This window comes from Cherax quadricarinatus, chromosome 49, assembly GCF_038502225.1.
Source record: "Cherax quadricarinatus isolate ZL_2023a chromosome 49, ASM3850222v1, whole genome shotgun sequence".
In the NCBI taxonomy this organism is placed as follows: domain Eukaryota; kingdom Metazoa; phylum Arthropoda; class Malacostraca; order Decapoda; family Parastacidae; genus Cherax; species Cherax quadricarinatus.
This window is the reverse complement of record NC_091340.1, coordinates 25,966,335-25,985,738: the sequence shown is the minus strand read 5'-3', so window position 1 is coordinate 25,985,738 and position 19,404 is coordinate 25,966,335. Positions and strand designations below refer to the sequence as shown.

Genomic DNA, 19,404 nt, shown 5'->3' with positions numbered 1-19,404 from the left:
TCTTGCGGGAGCTACCCTCTACATACATTTCTTCTTCAACCACATCTTCTTGATGGACCTCCACCACCACATTGCTCTCCTTTCGAACCTCACTCAAGTCTTCCTTACCCTGCTTCTGTTCATCCATCACCTTGTCATCACCTGACCTCACATCACTTTCCACACCAAGCACCGACTCTTCCAAAAAATCCTTCAGCACAGCCTCCAAAATCCCGTCCTGAGCTGACTCTGCATTATCTAACGGCCTGTCTGACGGCGATATTCCCTCCCCTCCCGTTTCCACTGGTAGTGTAACACACGTCTCCAAAACCACCTCTGCCCTGTCGACCTCCTCACTCCATAGGCCTGTACCCCGTCTTTCCACTTCATCCGTCATAACATCCGTGGCTTCTAATGGCGTATCCACAGCAGCTGTCTCCTGACGTCTAGGCTCCTGTCTCCTGGGGCATTGTGCCACCATGTGCTCATAAGAGTCACATAAACGGCACGTCTTCCTCTGCCCCGCATAGTGAACAAAAACCTGTGTTCTATGGTTACGTAATGTAACATATGATGGTATCGGTCTCCTCAGGGTCATTTTCAGTGTGCATGATCCTTCCGGCATCCCCTCATAAGGGCCGTCCCTCCACATTCCCATGCTCGTCGAGTGTACAGTTCCATAACCACTGAACACATCTTGGATGCTGTATGCTGTTGCCTCAAAAGGTACATTCCTTACCTTCACCCAAGTAAAATACTTAGACACATCATGCAAGCATACTTCCACTGCCGAATTGATACTCATCCGTCGTTCTTGAAATTCATCTACGATGTTAGAGTAGAAGGCAGCCCTCATGAACTTCACGAAGACCCTTGACATTCCATTCAGTGCCACACCATACAGCTCTTCGTTGGGGATGCCATAACAGTCCCTGATAATGCTTGGCAGGAGAACGTTCATCGTGTCGTTGCTTAAAGTTCCTCTAACCAGCTGAATGCAGACAGTATTAATGCGCCGGTACAGTCGGTCCGCCATCTTGGCGCTAATACTATGTTTTCCTCACCAGGTGGCGTGCAAGAGAACCAGTAGAAGCGTCCTCTCTCCCCGCAGGTCGAGAGACGAATGACCAAGGGGAATTACTCGGTTCTATAATACCCTCCTTCAGCAGCCTCTGAGTTTCCTTCTCAATGAACACCCGATCCTCATAAGAATAGCGGCGTGACTTAGCTGATATAGGATGGCAATCCGCGGTAAGATTTGCAAACAGCTTTGGTGGGTCTACCCTTAAAGTGCTAAGTCCACAGACAACAAGAGGAGGTAGTTCACCTCCATATGTTAAGGTGACACTACCATGCAGCTTCTGAAAGTCCTGACCAAGGATAACATCAGAGCACAGTTGTGGCAGAATAGCTAAATGTACATCTTGATAATCCTTTCCATTAACTCTGAGATTTACCTTACAAAACCCTAAGGTCTGAATAGAGAGAGATGTTGATGCCATGGAAACGGTACCTGATGAGTGATGTACAGTCAAGGAGTGGCGTTTAACTAAGTCAAGGTTGATGAAACTCTCTGAGCTGCCACTATCAATAAGACCATCTACTTCTGTTCCTTTGATGAATACTTTCACAACTGCCTTTGACAGTGAATTTGGAGTAGCTGCAGAAGTCACTGTTGCTAGAGTCGCATGATCACTGGAATGTGTGGAGGCACTAGCTCTTGTTGATGCATTAGCACGACATACTTTAGCAAAGTGACCTTTCTTGTGGCATTTATGGCACATTGCTTCACGAGCAGGACACTTTGGACGTGGATGTCTTGAAAAACCACAAAAGAAACACACTGTACCTGCTGCTGCTGTCACTGAGGCAGGTTCCACAGTAACTTCATTGCAAGAGTCTTGGTCAGGAATTGCAGCACTTACAACTCGAGAAGGCTGAGTGGTACTGTATACTTCAGAATTCTTCTGGGCTGAATCTAGAGCTCTTGCCTGGTCGAAGGCAGTGGCTAAGTCGAGAGTTTTATTCTCCAATAAACGCTGCCTTATTACTGGTGATTGCAGGTCACTGATAAACGCATCCCTGATGGACTCTTCAAAATACTGAGCAGCTGTCACTGCTTGGAAGTGACAGTCCTTACCTAAAATTTTCAGTGCTTGAAGGTATTCCTCTAAGGATTCATCAGTCTGCGGGCGGCGAGTTGCAAGGCGATAGCGTGCAAGGATTTCATTTGTAGGTTTAATATACTGAGACTTGAGGGTTTTGATAGCATCTTCATAGGTATTACACTCAGAAATAGCCTCATATATCTTACCTGGAGTTTACCTGGAGAGAGTTTCGGGGGTCAACGCCCCCGCGGCCCGGTCTGTGACCAGGCCTCCTGGTGGATCAGCGCCTGATCAACCAGGCTGTTGCTGCTGGCTGCACGCAAACCAACGTACGAGCCACAGCCCGGCTGATCAGGAACTGACTTTAGGTGCTTGTCCAGTGCCAGCTTGAAGACTGCCAGGGGTTTGTTGGTAATCCCTCTTATGTGTGCTGGGAGGCAGTTGAACAGTCTCGGGCCCCTGACACTTATTGTATTGTCTCTTAACGTGCTAGTGACACCCCTGCTTTTCATTGGGGGGATGGTGCATCGTCTGCCAAGTCTTTCGCTTTCGTAGTGAGTGATTTTCGTGTGCAAGTTCGGTACTAGTCCCTCTAGGATTTTCCAGGTGTATATAATCATGTATCTCTCCCTCCTGCGTTCCAGGGAATACAGGTTTAGAAACCTCAAGCGCTCCCAGTAATTGAGGTGTTTTATCTCCGTTATGCACGCCGTGAAAGTTCTCTGTACATTTTCTAGGTCGGCAATTTCACCTGCCTTGAAAGGTGCTGTTAGAAAGCAGCAATATTCCAGCCTAGATAGAACAAGTGACCTGAAGAGTGTCATCATGGGCTTGGCCTCCCTAGTTTTGAAGGTTCTCATTATCCATCCTGTCATTTTTCTAGCAGATGCGATTGATACAATGTTATGGTCCTTGAAGGTGAGATCCTCCGACATAATAACTCCCAGGTCTTTGACGTTGGTGTTTCGCTCTATTTTGTGGCCAGAATTTGTTTTGTACTCTGATGAAGATTTAATTTCCTCATGTTTACCATATCTGATTAATTGAAATTTCTCATCGTTGAACTTCATATTGTTTTCTGCAGCCCACTGAAAGATTTGGTTGATGTCCGCCTGGAGCCTTGCAGTGTCTGCAATGGAAGACACTGTCATTCAGATTCGGGTGTCATCTGCAAAGGAAGACACGGTGCTGTGGCTGACATCCTTGTCTATGTCGGATATGAGGATGAGGAACAAGATGGGAGCTAGTACTGTGCCTTGTGGAACAGAGCTTTTCACCGTAGCTGCCTCGGACTTTACTCTGTTGACGACTACTCTCTGTGTTCTGTTAGTGAGGAAATTATAGATCCATCGACCGACTTTTCCTGTTATTCCTTTAGCGCGCATTTTGTGCGCTATTACGCCATGGTCACACTTGTCGAAGGCTTTTGCAAAGTCTGTATATATTACATCTGCATTCTTTTTGTCTTCTAGTGCATTTAGGACCTTGTCGTAGTGATCCAGTAGTTGAGACAGACAGGAGCGACCTGTTCTAAACCCATGTTGCCCTGGGTTGTGTAACTGATGGGTTTCTAGATGGGTGGTGATCTTGCTTCTTAGGACCCTTTCAAAAATTTTTATGATATGGGATGTTAGTGCTATTGGTCTGTAGTTCTTTGCTGTTGCTTTACTGCCCCCTTTGTGGAGTGGGGCTATGTCTGTTGTTTTTAGTAACTGAGGGACGACCCCCGTGTCCATGCTCCCTCTCCATAGGATGGAAAAGGCTCGTGATAGGGGCTTCTTGCAGTTCTTGATGAACACAGAGTTCCATGAGTCTGGCCCTGGGGCAGAGTGCATGGGCATGTCATTTATCGCCTGTTCGAAGTCATTTGGCGTCAGGATAACATCGGATAGGCTTGTGTTAATCAAATTTTGTGGCTCTCTCATAAAAAATTCATTTTGATCTTCGACTCTCAGTCTGGTTAGCGGCTTGCTAAAAACTGAGTCATATTGGGACTTGAGTAGCTCACTCATTTCCTTGCTGTCATCTGTGTAGGACCCATCTTGTTTAAGTAGGGGCCTAATACTGGACGTTGTTCTCGATTTTGATTTGGCATAGGAGAAGAAATACTTTGGGTTTCTTTCGATTTCATTTATGGGTTTTAGTTCTTCCCGCGATTCCTGACTCCTAAAGGATTCTTTTAGCTTAAGTTCGATGCTTGCTATTTCTCTGACCAGTGTCTCCCTGCGCATTTCAGATATATTGACCTCTTTTAGCCGCTCTGTTATTCTTTTCCGTCGCCTGTAAAGGGAGGGCCTGTGTCTTTCTATTTTACATCTACTCCTCCTTTTTCTTAGAGGAATAAGCCTTGTGCATACATCGAGTGCCACCGAGTTAATCTGTTCTAGGCATAAGTTGGGGTCTGTGTTGCTTAGTATATCTTCCCAGCTTATATCGGTTAGGACTTGGTTTACTTGGTCCCACTTTATGTTTTTGTTATTGAAGTTGAATTTGGTGAATGCTCCCTCGTGACTAGTCTCATTTTGTCGGTCTGGGGCTCCACGCATACATGTCTGAACCTCAATTATGTTGTGATCTGAGTATATTGTTTTTGATATGGTGACATTTCTTATCAGATCATCATTGTTAGTGAAGATGAGGTCTAGTGTATTCTCCAGTCTAGTAGGCTCTATTATTTGCTGGTTTAAATTGAATTTTGTGCAGAGATTTAAAAGCTCGTGTGAGTGTGAGCTTTCATCAGAGCTGCCTCCTGGTGTTATTACTGCAACAATATTGTTTGCTATATTCCTCCATTTTAGGTGCCTTAAGTTGAAATCCCCCAGGAGCAAGATGTTGGGTGCAGGAGCTGGAAGATTTTCCAGACAGTGGTCAATTTTTAACAGCTGTTCCTGGAATTGCTGGGATGTTGCATCCGGAGGCTTGTAGACTACCACAATGACTAGGTTTTGGTTCTCGACCTTTACTGCTAAAACTTCCACTACGTCATTTGAGGCATTAAGCAGTTCTGTGCAAACAAGTGACTCTGCAATGTACAGGCCAACCCCCCCCCTTTTGCCTGTTCACTCTGTCACATCTGTATAGGTTGTAACCTGGGATCCATATTTCGTTGTCCAAGTGATCCTTTATGTGGGTCTCAGTGAAAGCCGCGAACATTGCCTTTGCCTCTGCAAGCAGTCCACGGATGAAAGGTATTTTGTTGTTTGTTGCTGGCTTTAGTTTTAGTTTAATATGTTTATTATGCACCCCATACCCATCCTGTGGGCGGTAGTCAAAAGATTACAGAGGTACATAATTGGTCCAGGGACTGGACTCCAAAGTTTTGATAGCTGAGCAAGTTACAGAGGTAATGAACTCACAATTTACAAAGGTAATGAACTCACAATTTACAAAGGTAATGAACTCACAATTTACAAAGGTAATGAACTCCAGGTAAGTCTGGTCACAATCATGACAAGTTACAAAGGTATTTACAGATTACAGAGGTACGTAATGGGTACAGGGACTGGGCCCCCAAAGTTTTGATAGCCGAACTAGGTACAAAGGTAATGAGCTCACAAGTTACAAAGGTAATGAATTCTGTAGAATGGTTACTTACGTTTATACTTTGGCTACAATCATGAACAAATTATAGAGTAATGAGCAATTCACACTTCCACACCCGGTCACAACTGTAATGAGTTATTGGTGCAAATATTGACTGTTGAGTCACACACACCACACACACACACACACTTTAGTTTGATATCTTTATGCACCCCATACCCATCCTGTGGGCGGTAGTCAAAAGATTACAAAGGTACATAATGGGTCCAGTGACTGGACCCCAAAGTTATGATAGCTGAACTAGTTACAAAGGTAATGAACTCCAGGTAGATCTGGTCACTAATCATGGCAAGTTACAGAGGTAATGAATCAGCTTCACTCCTATACATGGTTACAGTCATGAACAAATTACAAAGTAATGAACCACTGATACCTCCACACCTGGTCACAATTGGCTGGCTTTAGACCCTGTATATTTGCAAAGAAGAATGTTATCGGACTGGTGGTATTGTTGGTACTAGGGGGGGGGATTTTTTTTCCGGCATTAGTATCTGTATCTGTTGGTTTGGAGTGGAGGCCATCGACTGTGGTTCCACTCCAGGAATGACTGGATTTGGTGTACGATTTCTGCCATTTCCTGCCAGTTTTTTTTTCCTTCCTGGCACTAAAAAACCTCTCCCTCTTGAGTGGCTGTGGCTACCCAGGTTTTCCCATGGCCTGGATGTTTTGTATCTTTTTGTCCCCTTTAGATGGTATGCCTGGCAATTTAAGTTATAGCACAGTCTTTCCTGTACTGAAGAGGTACACATTTCAGGGTGAAAAAGCTTACAGGAAGGGAGTTTGCATTTTCCTGTTGTCATATGGGCATGGCATTTTCTAGGGTGGTCATAGTTGCATGTCCCATCTGTTTTTCCAGATTTCCCATGCCAGCAGATACCAAGTGCATAGTATGTGCACAGGCTTGGTTTCCGCTTGCCTTGGGTTTCTGTGACTGTATTCCCTGTTGGTGCATGTTTCCCTGTCTTACTTCTATCCTCCCTAGCACCAACAATGGAGCTCCCACCAGTTGTTTTTGGTAATTTATCCTCACTATTGCTATTTGAGTCCTCTTGTTTGCTATTTCCTGCGGTATTTCTAGTTTGCAATATTGGTTTTATCTTATCTTTGACTACACTTGTTTCCCTACTATGGCTCCTGTCCCCTATGAGGTCATTTATATGTATTCCTTCCTGCGCATAATTCACGACTACCTGGACAAAATCTCCAGCTTCACCATTACTGTCTCCCAGGACAGTATCTCCAGCTTCACCATTACTGTCTCCCAGGACAGTATCTCCAGCTTCACCATTTCTGTCTCCCAGGACAGCACCTCCAGCTTCACCATTACTGTCTCCCAGGACAGCACTATCAGCCCCACATTTACTGACTACCAGGACATCACCTCCAGCCTTACAGTTTGTGACTACATGGCCAGTATCAAGGGCAGTACCATTCAGCCCAGACTTTTTATGTTCCCATCTGTTGTAGAAAGCTTCCAGGTTTTCTATGAAAGCAGATTTGATGTTGTCCTCTTTTAATACCCTTGTGATTTTAGTCCACAGATTTTCCTCATTTGGGCATACCCAAAAACACTTCTCTGTTTTAATACTGCTTGTAGCTAGTTCTGGGATATCTGCACAAGGGGCGTGACACCAATTTCCACAAAAATGACAATTTATCCATGTGGAAGCCCGTTTGTTTGACTGACCACAGACTACACACAGCTTCATAATGATTTGAATGGTTGATTTACTGCAATTCTACTAGCAACCTCTTGAATATTATATTAATAACCTTAAATGAAGCTCTAGCTATTTGTATTTCTGTTTCTAACTCTTTTTGTATATTGGACAGCTTACCGTCACGTTCCTGATTTTTAATGTTTGTGTTTATAAGGGCGCCTACAACCCCATCCGTTTACAGTCTGCAGACTTAGTTTATCTAGATCTTTTTTAGGAAGGGCTCCCAAGAAGTTTTCGAAAGTCTTAAACCAGTGCTTCCATTCCTGAGCAGCCATTGATAAGCTGGGGTCACAGTCTAGCCTCTCAGGTTTCAGTAAACGCTCCATGTTGTGATGTAATCTAGCGCAGGATCACCACCAGGTAGCCCAGGATTCTATGTTCAATAAATTGTTGTGATAGAAACACAGGCCTTATCTCTAGGCTTTATTGAACATAGAATCTTCATAGTACTTCTGCAACAACAAAATATAATGACTAGTACATCTAATAATGGCTTCTACAGGGATGGTGATGTCTTGCATATGTCAAGAGAAAAGTTATAACTACAGGCCACATATTTAAACTCACCATGTAATCTGCATCACTAATATATTGATGTAAAAGAAGAGAATCACACACAATGTGTTGGCGCCCATGACACACACCAAACTGTTGTTGTTGTTAAGGGCCCCGAGAGGTGGTGCAGTATTATCCTGTTGCTGCTCCCCACAGGAGCAGTATCACTACAACAAGTTTACATGTGTATCCATGAGCGTGTGCTTACTATAAGTACATAAGTAGCTTGTGCTGCTAGCTAGTACCTGGCAGTTGAAGCTAGTTAGTACCTGGCAGGTGAAGCTAGTTAGTACCTGGCAGGTGAAGCTAGTTAGTACCTGGCAGGTGAAGCTAGTTAGTACCTGGCAGGTGAAGCTAGTTAGTACCTGGCAGGTGATGCTAGCTAATACATGGCAGGTGCTGCTAGCTATACCCTTGCAGGTACTGCTAGCTAGTACCCGGCAGGTGCTGCTAGCTAGTACCTGGAGGGTGCTGCTAGCTAGTATCATTGAGATTATGCTAGCTAGTACCAAGGAGGTTGTGCTAGTCAGTACCTGGGAGGTTGTGCTAGCAGTACCTGGGAGGTTGTACTAGCCAGTACCTGGGAGGTTGTGCTAGCCCGTACCTGGGAAATTGTGCTAGCCAGTACCTGGGGCGTTGTGCTAGCCAGTACCTGGGACGTTGTGCTAGCCAGTACCTGGGAAATTGTGCTAGCCAGTACTTGGGGCGTTGTGCTAGCCAGTACCTGGGAGGTTGTGCTAGCCAGTGCCTGGGACGTTGTGCTAGCAAGTACCTGGGATGTTATGCTAGCCAGTATCTGGGAGGTTGTGCTAGCAAGTACCTGGGACGTTGCGCTAGCTAGTACCTGGGAGGTTGTGCTAGCCAGTACCTGGGAAATTGTGCTAGCCAGTACCTGTGGCGTTGTGCTAGCCAGTACCTGGGAGGTCGTGCTAGCCAGTACCTGGGACGTTGTGCTAGCCAGTACTTGGGACGTTGTGCTAGCCAGTACCTGGAACGTTGTGCTAGCCAGTACCTTAGACGTTGTGCTAGCCAGTACCTGGGAAGTTTTGCTAGCCAGTACCTGGAACGTTGTGCTACCAAGTACCTGGGAAGTTGTTCTAGCCAGTACCTGGAAGGTTGTGCTAGCCAGTACCTGGGACGTTGTGCTAGCCAGTACCTGGAACGTTGTGCTACCAAGTACCTGGGACGTTGTGCTAGCCAGTACCTGGGAGGTTGTGCTACACAGTACCTGGGAGATTGTGGTAGCCAGTATCTGTGTCTGACTAATACACGACAGTAAACAGACTGTCTTCGATCATGTCTTTTCTCTATTCACATTTCTCCGATTTTACGGCCATCCAATCAATTCAAATTCAATTCAAAGTTTATTCTCTATAAGGATTACAATGCTGAGTTTACAGAAATTTGGTTATTGTGTGGTTTACATGTTGTAAAATAGTGATTACAGAGTGTACCACTAGAACGCTTAGCATGGCTAGGCATTTCGGGCAGACTTAGTTTTATTCTTAATTGTAACATATTACAAATTATGAGGTAAGTTGGTATTATGGCTAAGTGACTAAATACTACTTTGTGAGTTTAGCAATGTGAATGCTTTTGTTTTGGCACAGTACATAGTTTCAGGCTGGAATATTGCTGCACTCTAACAGCACCTTTCAAGGCAGGTGAAATTGCCGACCTAGAAAATGTACAGAGAACTTTCACGGCGCGCATAACGGAGATAAAACATCTCAATTACTGGGAGCGCTTGAGGTTTCTAAACCTGTATTCCCTGGAACGCAGGAGGGAGAGATACATGATTATATACACCTGGAAAATCCTAGAGGGACTAGTACCGAACTTGCACACGAAAATCACTCACTACGAAAGCAAAAGACTTGGCAGACGATGCAACATCCCCCCAATGAAAAGCAGGGGTGTCACTAGCACGTTAAGAGACCATACAATAAGTGTCAGGGGCCCGAGACTGTTCAACTGCCTCCCAGCACACATAAGGGGGATTACCAACAGACCCCTGGCAGTCTTCAAGCTGGCACTGGACAAGCACCTAAAGTCAGTTCCTGATCAGCCGGGCTGTGGCTCGTACGTTGGTTTGCGTGCAGCCAGCAGCAACAGCCTGGTTGATCAGGCTCTGATCCACCAGGAGGCCTGGTCACAGACCGGGCCGCGGGGGCGTTGACCCCCGAAACTCTCTCCAGGTAAACTCCAGGTAAGTATTGGAATATCACAGGATTCATTATTTTAAGATTGAGATTAATATTTCTGTTTATGGTCAAATGAGTGAGTGAGTGTAAGTGTGAACCACCAGGTGGTATTCGTGTAGTTAGTTGACGGGGTGTATCAGGGAGATAAGATGTTTTCTAATGGTAGTTTTGAAGTTGATGAATGTGTCTGCAGTTCTAGAGTTCTCAGGTAGGGTATTCCAGATTTTAGGGCCTTTGACATACATTGAATTTTTGTAAAGGTTTAGTCGGACACGGGGAATGTCGTAGAGATGTTTGTGTCTGGTGTTATGCCTGTGGGTTCTGTCACAACTATCAAGAAAGCGTTTTAGGTCAAGGTTGATATTAGAGTTTAAGGCCCTGTAGATGTAGATTGCACAGTAGTAAGTGTGGATGTACTGAACAGGGAGTAAGTTTAGGTCTATGAAGAGTGGGGGGGTGTGTTGCCAGGGATGGGATTTAGTGATTATTCTTACTGCAGCTTTTTGTTGGGTTATTATTGGCTTTAGGTGTGTTGCTGCAGTTGATCCCCAAGCACAAATAGCATAGGTGAGGTATGGATAAATAAGTTAGTGGTATAGTGTGAGAAGGGCATTTTGCAGCACGTAATATCGTATCTTGGAGAGGATCCCAACCGTTTTGGATACTTTTTTGGTTATATGATGGATATGGGTGCTGAAATTCAGGTTTTTGTCAAGGTATAACCCGTACACCTCACTGCCACTCAGGTGCCTCTCTGATTGCACAAACTCCTGTCATAGCACTCAGGTGTACACCTGCAGTGACCCAGGTCCACTCAGGAGCTTCTCTGATTGCACAAACTCCTGCCAGTGCACTCAGGTGTACAACTGCAGTAACACAGGTCCCAGACTATGAACTTTTCAGAAACACTTTATTTTTCCATTTTAGTTTGTGCCGATTTCACATCAGTTGGTTCACGAGTGTCAGGTTTACTGCGAGGAATAGGGTGGTGGTCCCTATTTCTTGGTGGTCTTACTCCTGAGTCATGGGTGTGAAGACTAGGGAGAGGTCTTCAGAGGGTCTCATGAGACCAGGGACTTCACTAAGAGTGAGGGAGTCTTTGCCAGGGACACAAGTCATCTCGTAGTGTAGCAGTATCTTGGCCAGCACTAACTTGGCCTCCATCAAGGCGAACCTCATTCCTGTAATGTTTATTATATCATTATTAATAGCAATTAATAGTAGTAAGATGACACAGGTACAAGATGACATAGGTGTTAGGTGACACATGTGTAACATGACACATGTGTAAGATGACACACAGTTTTAAGATGAGTTACGATAAAGCTGAAGGAGCAGGGAGAGACCTAGAAGCGATCAGTGAAGAAGCGGGGCCAGGAGCTGAGTCTCGACCCCTGTAACCACAATTAGGTGAATACACAGGTGAAAGATAACACAAGTACAAGTTGACACGTGTGTAAGATGATACAGGTACAAGTTGACAGTGTAAGATGACAGGTACATGATGACACTGGCGTAAGATGACACATGTGTAAGATCACACATGTGTAAGATGAGACATGTATAAGATGACACAGGTACAAGTTGACACACGTGTAAGATGACACAGGTATAAGTTAACACAGGTGTAAAATTACAGAGGTACATGACGCTGGTGTAAGATGACACATGTGTAAGAAGACACATGTACAAGATGACACAGGTGTTTGATGACATAGGTACATGACACAAGTGTAAGATGACACAGGTGTAAGATGTCACATGTGTAAGATGACACAGGTGTAAGATGACACAGGTGTAAGATGACACAGGTGTAAGATGACACAGGCACAAGATGACATTGGTGTAAGATGACACAGGTGTAATAGACACTGGTGTAAGATGACACAGCTGTAAGATGACACTGGTGTAAGATGACATTGGTGTAAGATGCCGGAAAAAAATCCCCCCCCCCAGTACCAACAATACCACCAGTCCGATGACATTCTTCTTTGCAAATATACAGGGTCTAAAGCCAGCAACAAACAACAAAATACCTTTCATCCGTGGACTGCTTGTAGAGGCAAAGGCAATGTTCGCGGCTTTCACTGAGACCCACATAAAGGATCACTTGGACAACGAAATATGGATCCCAGGTTACAACCTATACAGATGTGACAGAGTGAACAGGCAAAAGGGGGGGGGTTGGCCTGTACATTGCAGAGTCACTTGTTTGCACAGAACTGCTAAATGCCTCAAATGATGTAGTGGAAGTTTTAGCAGTAAAGGTCGAGAACCAAAACCTAGTCATTGTGGTAGTCTACAAGCCTCCGGATGCAATATCCCAGCAATTCCAGGAACAGCTGTTAAAAATTGACCACTGTCTGGAAAATCTTCCAGCTCCTGCACCCAACATCTTGCTCCTGGGGGATTTCAACTTAAGGCACCTAAAATGGAGGAATATAGCAAATAATATTGTTGCAGTAATAACACCAGGAGGCAGCTCTGATGAAAACTCACACTCACACGAGCTTTTAAATCTCTGCACAAAATTCAATTTAAACCAGCAAATAATAGAGCCTACTAGACTGGAGAATACACTAGACCTCATCTTCACTAACAATGATGATCTGATAAGAAATGTCACAATGTCAAAAACAATATACTCAGATCACAACATAATTGAGGTTCAGACATGTATGCATGGAGCCCCAGACCGACATAATGAGACTAGTCACGAGGGAGCATTCACCAAATTCAACTTCAATAACAAAAACATAAAGTGGGACCAAGTAAACCAAGTCCTAACCGATATAAGCTGGGAAGATATACTAAGCAACACAGACCCCAACTTATGCCTAGAACAGATTAACTTGGTGGCACTCGATGTATGCACAAGGCTTATTCCTCTAAGAAAAAGGAGGAGTAGATGTAAAATAGAAAGAGACAGGCGCTCCCTTTACAGGCGACGGAAAAGAATAACAGAGCGGCTAAAAGAGGTCAATATATCTGAAATGCGTAGGGAGACACTGGTCAAAGAAATAGCAAGCATCGAACTTAAGCTAAAGGAATCTTATAGGAGTCAGGAATCGCGGGAAGAACTATAAGCCATAAATGAAATCGAAAGAAACCCAAAGTATTTCTTCTCCTATGCCAAATCAAAGTCGAGAACAACGTCCAGTATTGGGCCCCTACTTAAACAAGATGGGTCCTACACAGATGACAGCAAGGAAATGAGTGAGCTACTCAAGTCCCAATATGACTCAGTTTTTAGCAAGCCGCTAACCAGACTGAGAGTCGAAGATCAAAATTAATTTTTTATGAGAGAGCCACAAAATTTGGTTAACACAAGCCTATCCGATGTTATCCTGACGCCAACAGGCGATAAATGACATGCCCATGCACTCTGCCCCAGGGCCAGACTCGTGGAACTCCGTGTTCATCAAGAACTGCAAGAAGCCCCTATCACGAGCCTTTTCCATCCTATGGAGAGGGAGCATGGACACGAGGGTCGTCCCACAGTTACTAAAAACAACAGACATAGCCCCACTCCACAAAGGGGGCAGTAAAGCAACAGCAAAGAACTACAGACCGATAGCACTAACATCCCATATCATAAAAATCTTTGAAAGGGTCCTAAGAAGCAAGATCACCACCCATCTAGAAACCCATCAGTTACACAACCCAGGGCAACATGGGTTTAGAACAGGTCGCTCCTGTCTGTCTCAACTATTGGATCACTATGACAAGGTCCAAAATGCACTAGAAGACAAAAAGAATGCAGATGTAATATATACAGACTTTGCAAAAGCCTTCGACAAGTGTGACCATGGCGTAATAGCGCACAAAATGCGTGCTAAAGGAATAATAGGAAAAGTCGGTCGATGGATCTATAATTTCCTCACTAACAGAACACAGAGAGTAGTCGTCAACAGAGTAAAGTCCGAGGCAGCTACGGTAAAAAGCTCTGTTCCACAAGGCACAGTACTCGCTCCCATCTTGTTCCTCATCCTAATATCCGACATAAACAAGGATGTCAGCCACAGCACCGTGTCTTCCTTTGCAGATGACACCCGAATCTGCATGACAGTGTCTTCCATTGCAGACACTGCAAGGCTCCAGGCGGACATCAACCAAATCTTTCAGTGGGCTGCAGAAAACAATATGAAGTTCAACGATGAGAAATTTCAATTACTCAGATATGGTAAACACGAAGAAATTAAATCTTCATCAGAGTACAAAACAAATTCTGGCCACAAAATAGAGCAAAACACCAACGTCAAAGACCTGGGAGTGATCATGTCGGAGGATCTCACCTTCAAGGACCATAACATTGTATCAATCACATCTGCTAGAAAAATGACAGGATGGATAATGAGAACCTTCAAAACTAGGGAGGCCAAGCCCATGATGACACTCTTCAGGTCACTTGTTCTATCTAGGCTGGAATATTGCTGCACACTAACAGCACCTTTCAAGGCAGGTGAAATTGCCGACCTAAAAAATGTACAGAGAACCTTCACGGCGCGCATAACGGAGATAAAACACCTCAATTACTGGGAGCGCTTGAGGTTCCTAAAACTGTATTCCCTGGAACGCAGGCAGGAGAGATACATGATTATATACACTTGGAAAATCCTAGAGGGACTAGTACCGAACTTGCACACGAAAATCACTCACTACGAAAGCAAAAGACTTGGCAGACGATGCACCATCCCCCCAATGAAAAGCAGGGGTGTCACTAGCACGTTAAGAGACCATACAATAAGTGTCAGGGGCCCGAGACTGTTCAACTGCCTCCCAGCATACATAAGGGGGATTACCAACAGACCCTTGGCAGTCTTCAAGCTGGCACTGGACAAGCACCTAAAGTCGGTTCCTGACCAGCCGGGTTGTGGCTCGTACGTTGGTTTGCGTGCAGCCAGCAGCAACAGCCTGGTTGACCAGGCTCTGATCCACCAGGAGGCCTGGTCACAGACCGGGCCGCGGGGGCGTTGACCCCTGGAATTCTCTCCAGGTAAACTCCAGGGTGACACTGGTGTAAGATGACACAGGTACAAGATGACAGGCGTAAGATGAGAAAGCTGTAAGATGACACTGGTGTAAGATGACACTGGTGTAAGATGACACATGTGTAAGATGACACATGTGTAAGATGACACATGTGTAAGATGACACAGGTGTAAGATGACACAGGTGTAAGATGACACAGGTGTAAGATGACACTGGTGTAAGATGACACAGGTGTAAGATGACACTGGTGTAAGATGACACAGGTGTAAGATGACACTGGTGTAAGATGACACAGGTGTAAGATGACACTGGTGTAAGATGACACAGGTGTAAGATGACACTGGTGTAAGATGACACAGGTGTAAGATGACACTGGTGTAAGATGACACAGGTGAAATATGACACTGGTGTAAGATGACACGGGTGTAAGATGACACTGGTGTAAGATGACACAAGTGTAAGATGACACAAGTGTAAGATGACACAGGTACAAGATGACATTGGTGTAAGGTGACACAGGTGTAATATGACACTGGTGTAAGATGACACAAGTGTAAGATAACACAGGTACAAGATGACACTGGTGTAAGGTGACACAGGTGTAATATGACACTGGTGTAAGATGACACTGGTGTAATATGACACTGGTGTAATATGACACTGGTGTAAGATGACACTGGTGTAAGATGACACAGCTGTAAGATGACACTGGTGTAAGATAACACTGGTGTAAGATGACAATGGTGGCACTTGGCCTGGTGGCTAAAGCTCTCGCTTCACACGGCAAGTGTCTGAGTTCGATTCCCAGCGCAGGTAGAAACATTGGGCGTGTTTCTCTACACCGGTTGTCTATGTTCACCCATCAGTAAACTGGGTACCTAGAAGTTAGTCGACTGGTGTGGGTCGCATTCTGGGACAAAGGCTCAGCATAACAAGAGGCTTTCTATATAGTAGTATGTCATGTACTTGTACTAAATAAAGACATTATTATTATTATTATTATTATTATTATTATTATTAATTATTATTATAGGCGTAAAATGACACATGTGTAATTTGACACAGGTACAAGTATGCAGCACCGGTTTGGAACCCACACTTAATCAAGCACGTCAAGAAATTAAAGTGCAAAGGTTTGCGACAGAAAGGTTAAGGGAAATCGGCTTGACGACACTGGAGGACAGGAGAGTTAGGGGAGACATGATAACGACATACAAAATACTGCGTGGAACAGACAAGGTGGACAGAGGATGTTCCAGAGAGGGGACACAGAAACAAAGGGTCACAACTGAAAGTTGAAAATTCATATGAGTCAAAGGGATGTTATGAAGTATTTCTTTAGTCAGAGAGTAGTCAGGAAGCGGAACAGCCTAGCAAGTGATGTAGTGGAGGCAGGAACCATACATAGTAAACCACCACTTGAATACAACAAAGTTTCATTTAGACTACATGATGAGGCCTCTATAAAAAAGTTCACAGCTGACCTAGAGACTGTTGACTGGCCTACAGAATTCTCCAAGGCCAATGGTATTGATGACTGGACAGACATTTTTCTTAACAAATTACTTAGACTATACAACAAACATTGTCCTATAAAAACAAAACAGATCACAAACAAACGGCTTGGTTGCCCATGGCTAACCAGCACCATTCTGAAATCCATTGACAAGAAACACCAATATGAAAAGCAATATAGACAGGGCTTAATACACAAAGATATTCTTAAACACTATTCATCAGTTTTTTATTTATTTATTTATTTATTTATTTATAATTTGAGCACACTTACAGAGGTACAAAAAAAATACAGATAAGAGCAGCATGCCAAAGCCACTTATACTATGCATAGCATTACGGGCTGGCTTAAAATTAACTTAAGATTAACTAAGCAATGATGAAATCAGTGAAAAACATTAATGTAAACTGATTACTATAAAGCACAAGTGAGTATTACAAAGACAGGTCATATGGTTGCATGCATTGTTGTAAATTCAGTAGAATGGAGTATTCTGTTAGGTAGTGAATTTAAAAAATAATAAAGTTAGATTGGGTTTTAGGTTTAACATTTATGTGATATAATTGTGAGAAACATTTAAGATATACAATTTATAAGGTTCAGTTATTCAGTATTTATTTGGTTTTGGGTGAGTAAGTGTTCTTTGAGAAGAGACTTGAATTTATAAACAGGTAGTGTTTCTTTTATATTTACAGGTAATGAATTCCAGATTTTAGGGCCTTTTATGTGCATTGAGTTTTTGCATAGCGTGAGATGGACACGAGGAATATCAAAGAGTGATCTGTGCCTTGTGTTATGGTCATGTGTTCTGTTGAGGTTGGCAAGGAGATGTTTGAGGGGAGGGTTAATATCAGAGTTGAGTGTTCTATGTATGTAATAGGTGCAGTAATAAGTATGGATGTTTTGTATGGTGAGTAGGTTGAGTGTATTGAATATTGGTGGAGTGTGCTGCCTGTAGTGAGAATTTGTTATCATTCTAACTGCAGCCTTTTGTTGGGTAATTAGTGGTCTGAGATGGTTACTTGTTGTTGAGCCCCATGCACAAATTCCATAGGTGAGATAGGGGTAAATAAGAGAGTGATATAGGGCCAGGAGGGCTGACTGTGGAGCATAGTACCGTATCTTCGATAGTATGCCTACAGTCTTGGAAATTTTCTTAGAAATTTGTTGTATATGTGTATGAAATTTGAGTCTATTATCAAGGTGGATTCCTAAGAATTTTCCCTCTGTTAGCTTTGTGATAGGTGATCCGTTTATCATTATGTTAAGAGGGACATCTGTAGCTCTGTTACCAAACTGAATGAAGTAGGTTTTGTCAATGTTTAGTGTAAGTTTGTTAGTACTCATCCAGGTAGATATTTTCTGTAATTCGGTATTTACAGTATTGGCTAGCGTGACTGGGCTCGGGTGGGAGAAGACGTATGTTGTGTCATCAGCAAATAGTGTGGGTTTGAGTAATTGAGAAGCATTTGGTAGGTCATTTATGTATAGGAGAAAGAGAAGAGGGCCAAGGACACTTCCCTGTGGGACACCAACTGTAATTGGTTGTGCAGAAGAGTTTGCCCCATTTGCGTACACATATTGGCTTCTGTTGCTGAGGTATGACTTGAGGTAGTTGAGGGAGTGCCCTCTTATACCATAGTGTGATAATTTTACGTGGAGCAAGTCATGGTCAACTGTATCAAAAGCTTTACGTAAGTCAATGAAGATCCCCAGTGGGACTTCTTTTTTCTCTATTGCAGTGTATATATGTTCTAGCATGTGTATAATAGCATCATTAGTATTTTTATTAGGCCTGAATCCAAATTGGCAGGGGTTGAGTATGTTTTGGGAGATAAGGTAGGAGTAGATTCGTTTATGAATTAATTTTTCGAAGATTTTTGAGAGAGGGTGTAAGTTGGATATTGGCCTATAGTTATTCAACTCTGTTTGGTCTCCTCCTTTGTGGATCGGGGTGACCCTTGCTATTTTGAGTACTGTAGGGAAGGTGGAGGATTCAATGGATTTGTTAAAGAGTGTTGCAATGATTGGTGATAGCACTTGTGACACTTTTTTGTATATAAAGGGTGGTAAGGTATTTAAATCTCCTGCCTTGTTTTTTAGTGCGTTGATAATAAGGGAGACTTCGTATGGGTTAGTCGGAGCTAGGAACAGTGTGTTCGGGTAGTTGCCGGTGAGGTAGTCATTTGGTGGGGTATCTGAGCTTGGGATTTTATTGGCAAGGTTTTGTCCTATAGTGGAGAAGAAATCATTGAGTCTGTTTGCTGTTTCTGTTGGTGGGAGTTGGGGTTCATCTGATTTTGCTAATTTTATTTCGCTATTTCGTGATATCTTTTTTGTTCCCAGAATTTCTGATAGGGTTTTCCAGGTCTTTTTTATATCACCTCGTAAGTTGGATAATCTGTTCTCATAATACAATTTTTTTGCCCTTCTTATCAGGCTGGTTAGGATTGACGAGTAACGTTTTGTTTGGTCTCTGGTTATGTGACCCATTCTGTACTGTTTTTCATATTGGTGTTTTGTATTTATGGATTTGAGAATGCTGGGTGTTAGCCAGGGACTGTTCAGTCTCTTAGCTGTCATCTGCTTAGTTTTTTTAGGGCAGTGCTTGTTATAGAGGTATTGAGTCTTTTTTAGAAAATTATTTTTTTTTTTTTTTTTATATTTTATTTAACAACTTCATGTACAGATATTAATAGGTACATATATAAAAAAAATGATCAAGG

At 43.4% G+C, this 19,404-nt stretch overlaps 1 protein-coding gene across 3 annotated transcripts in view; it reads right to left on the bottom strand.

Moving 5' to 3' along the window:
- Positions 1-4,610: 4,610 nt before the first annotated feature.
- LOC128697048 (cytochrome P450 6k1) overlaps positions 4,611-19,404 on the bottom strand; it is a 39,622-nt gene continuing 24,828 nt past the window's right edge. Inside the window, exons 1-2 of one of the 3 annotated variants that reach the window (XM_070095302.1) lie at positions 7,979-11,176; positions 4,611-7,863 (exon numbers count right to left, since the gene is read on the bottom strand). In XM_070095302.1, coding sequence (XP_069951403.1) covers positions 6,122-7,399 — 1,278 coding nt within the window. In that variant the 5' untranslated portion in view covers positions 7,400-7,863; positions 7,979-11,176 and the 3' untranslated portion in view covers positions 4,611-6,121. Of the gene's footprint in view, positions 7,864-7,978; positions 11,352-19,404 lie in introns of those variants that run through there. The other 2 variants (XM_070095301.1, XM_053788562.2) reach the window with 2 other exon arrangements.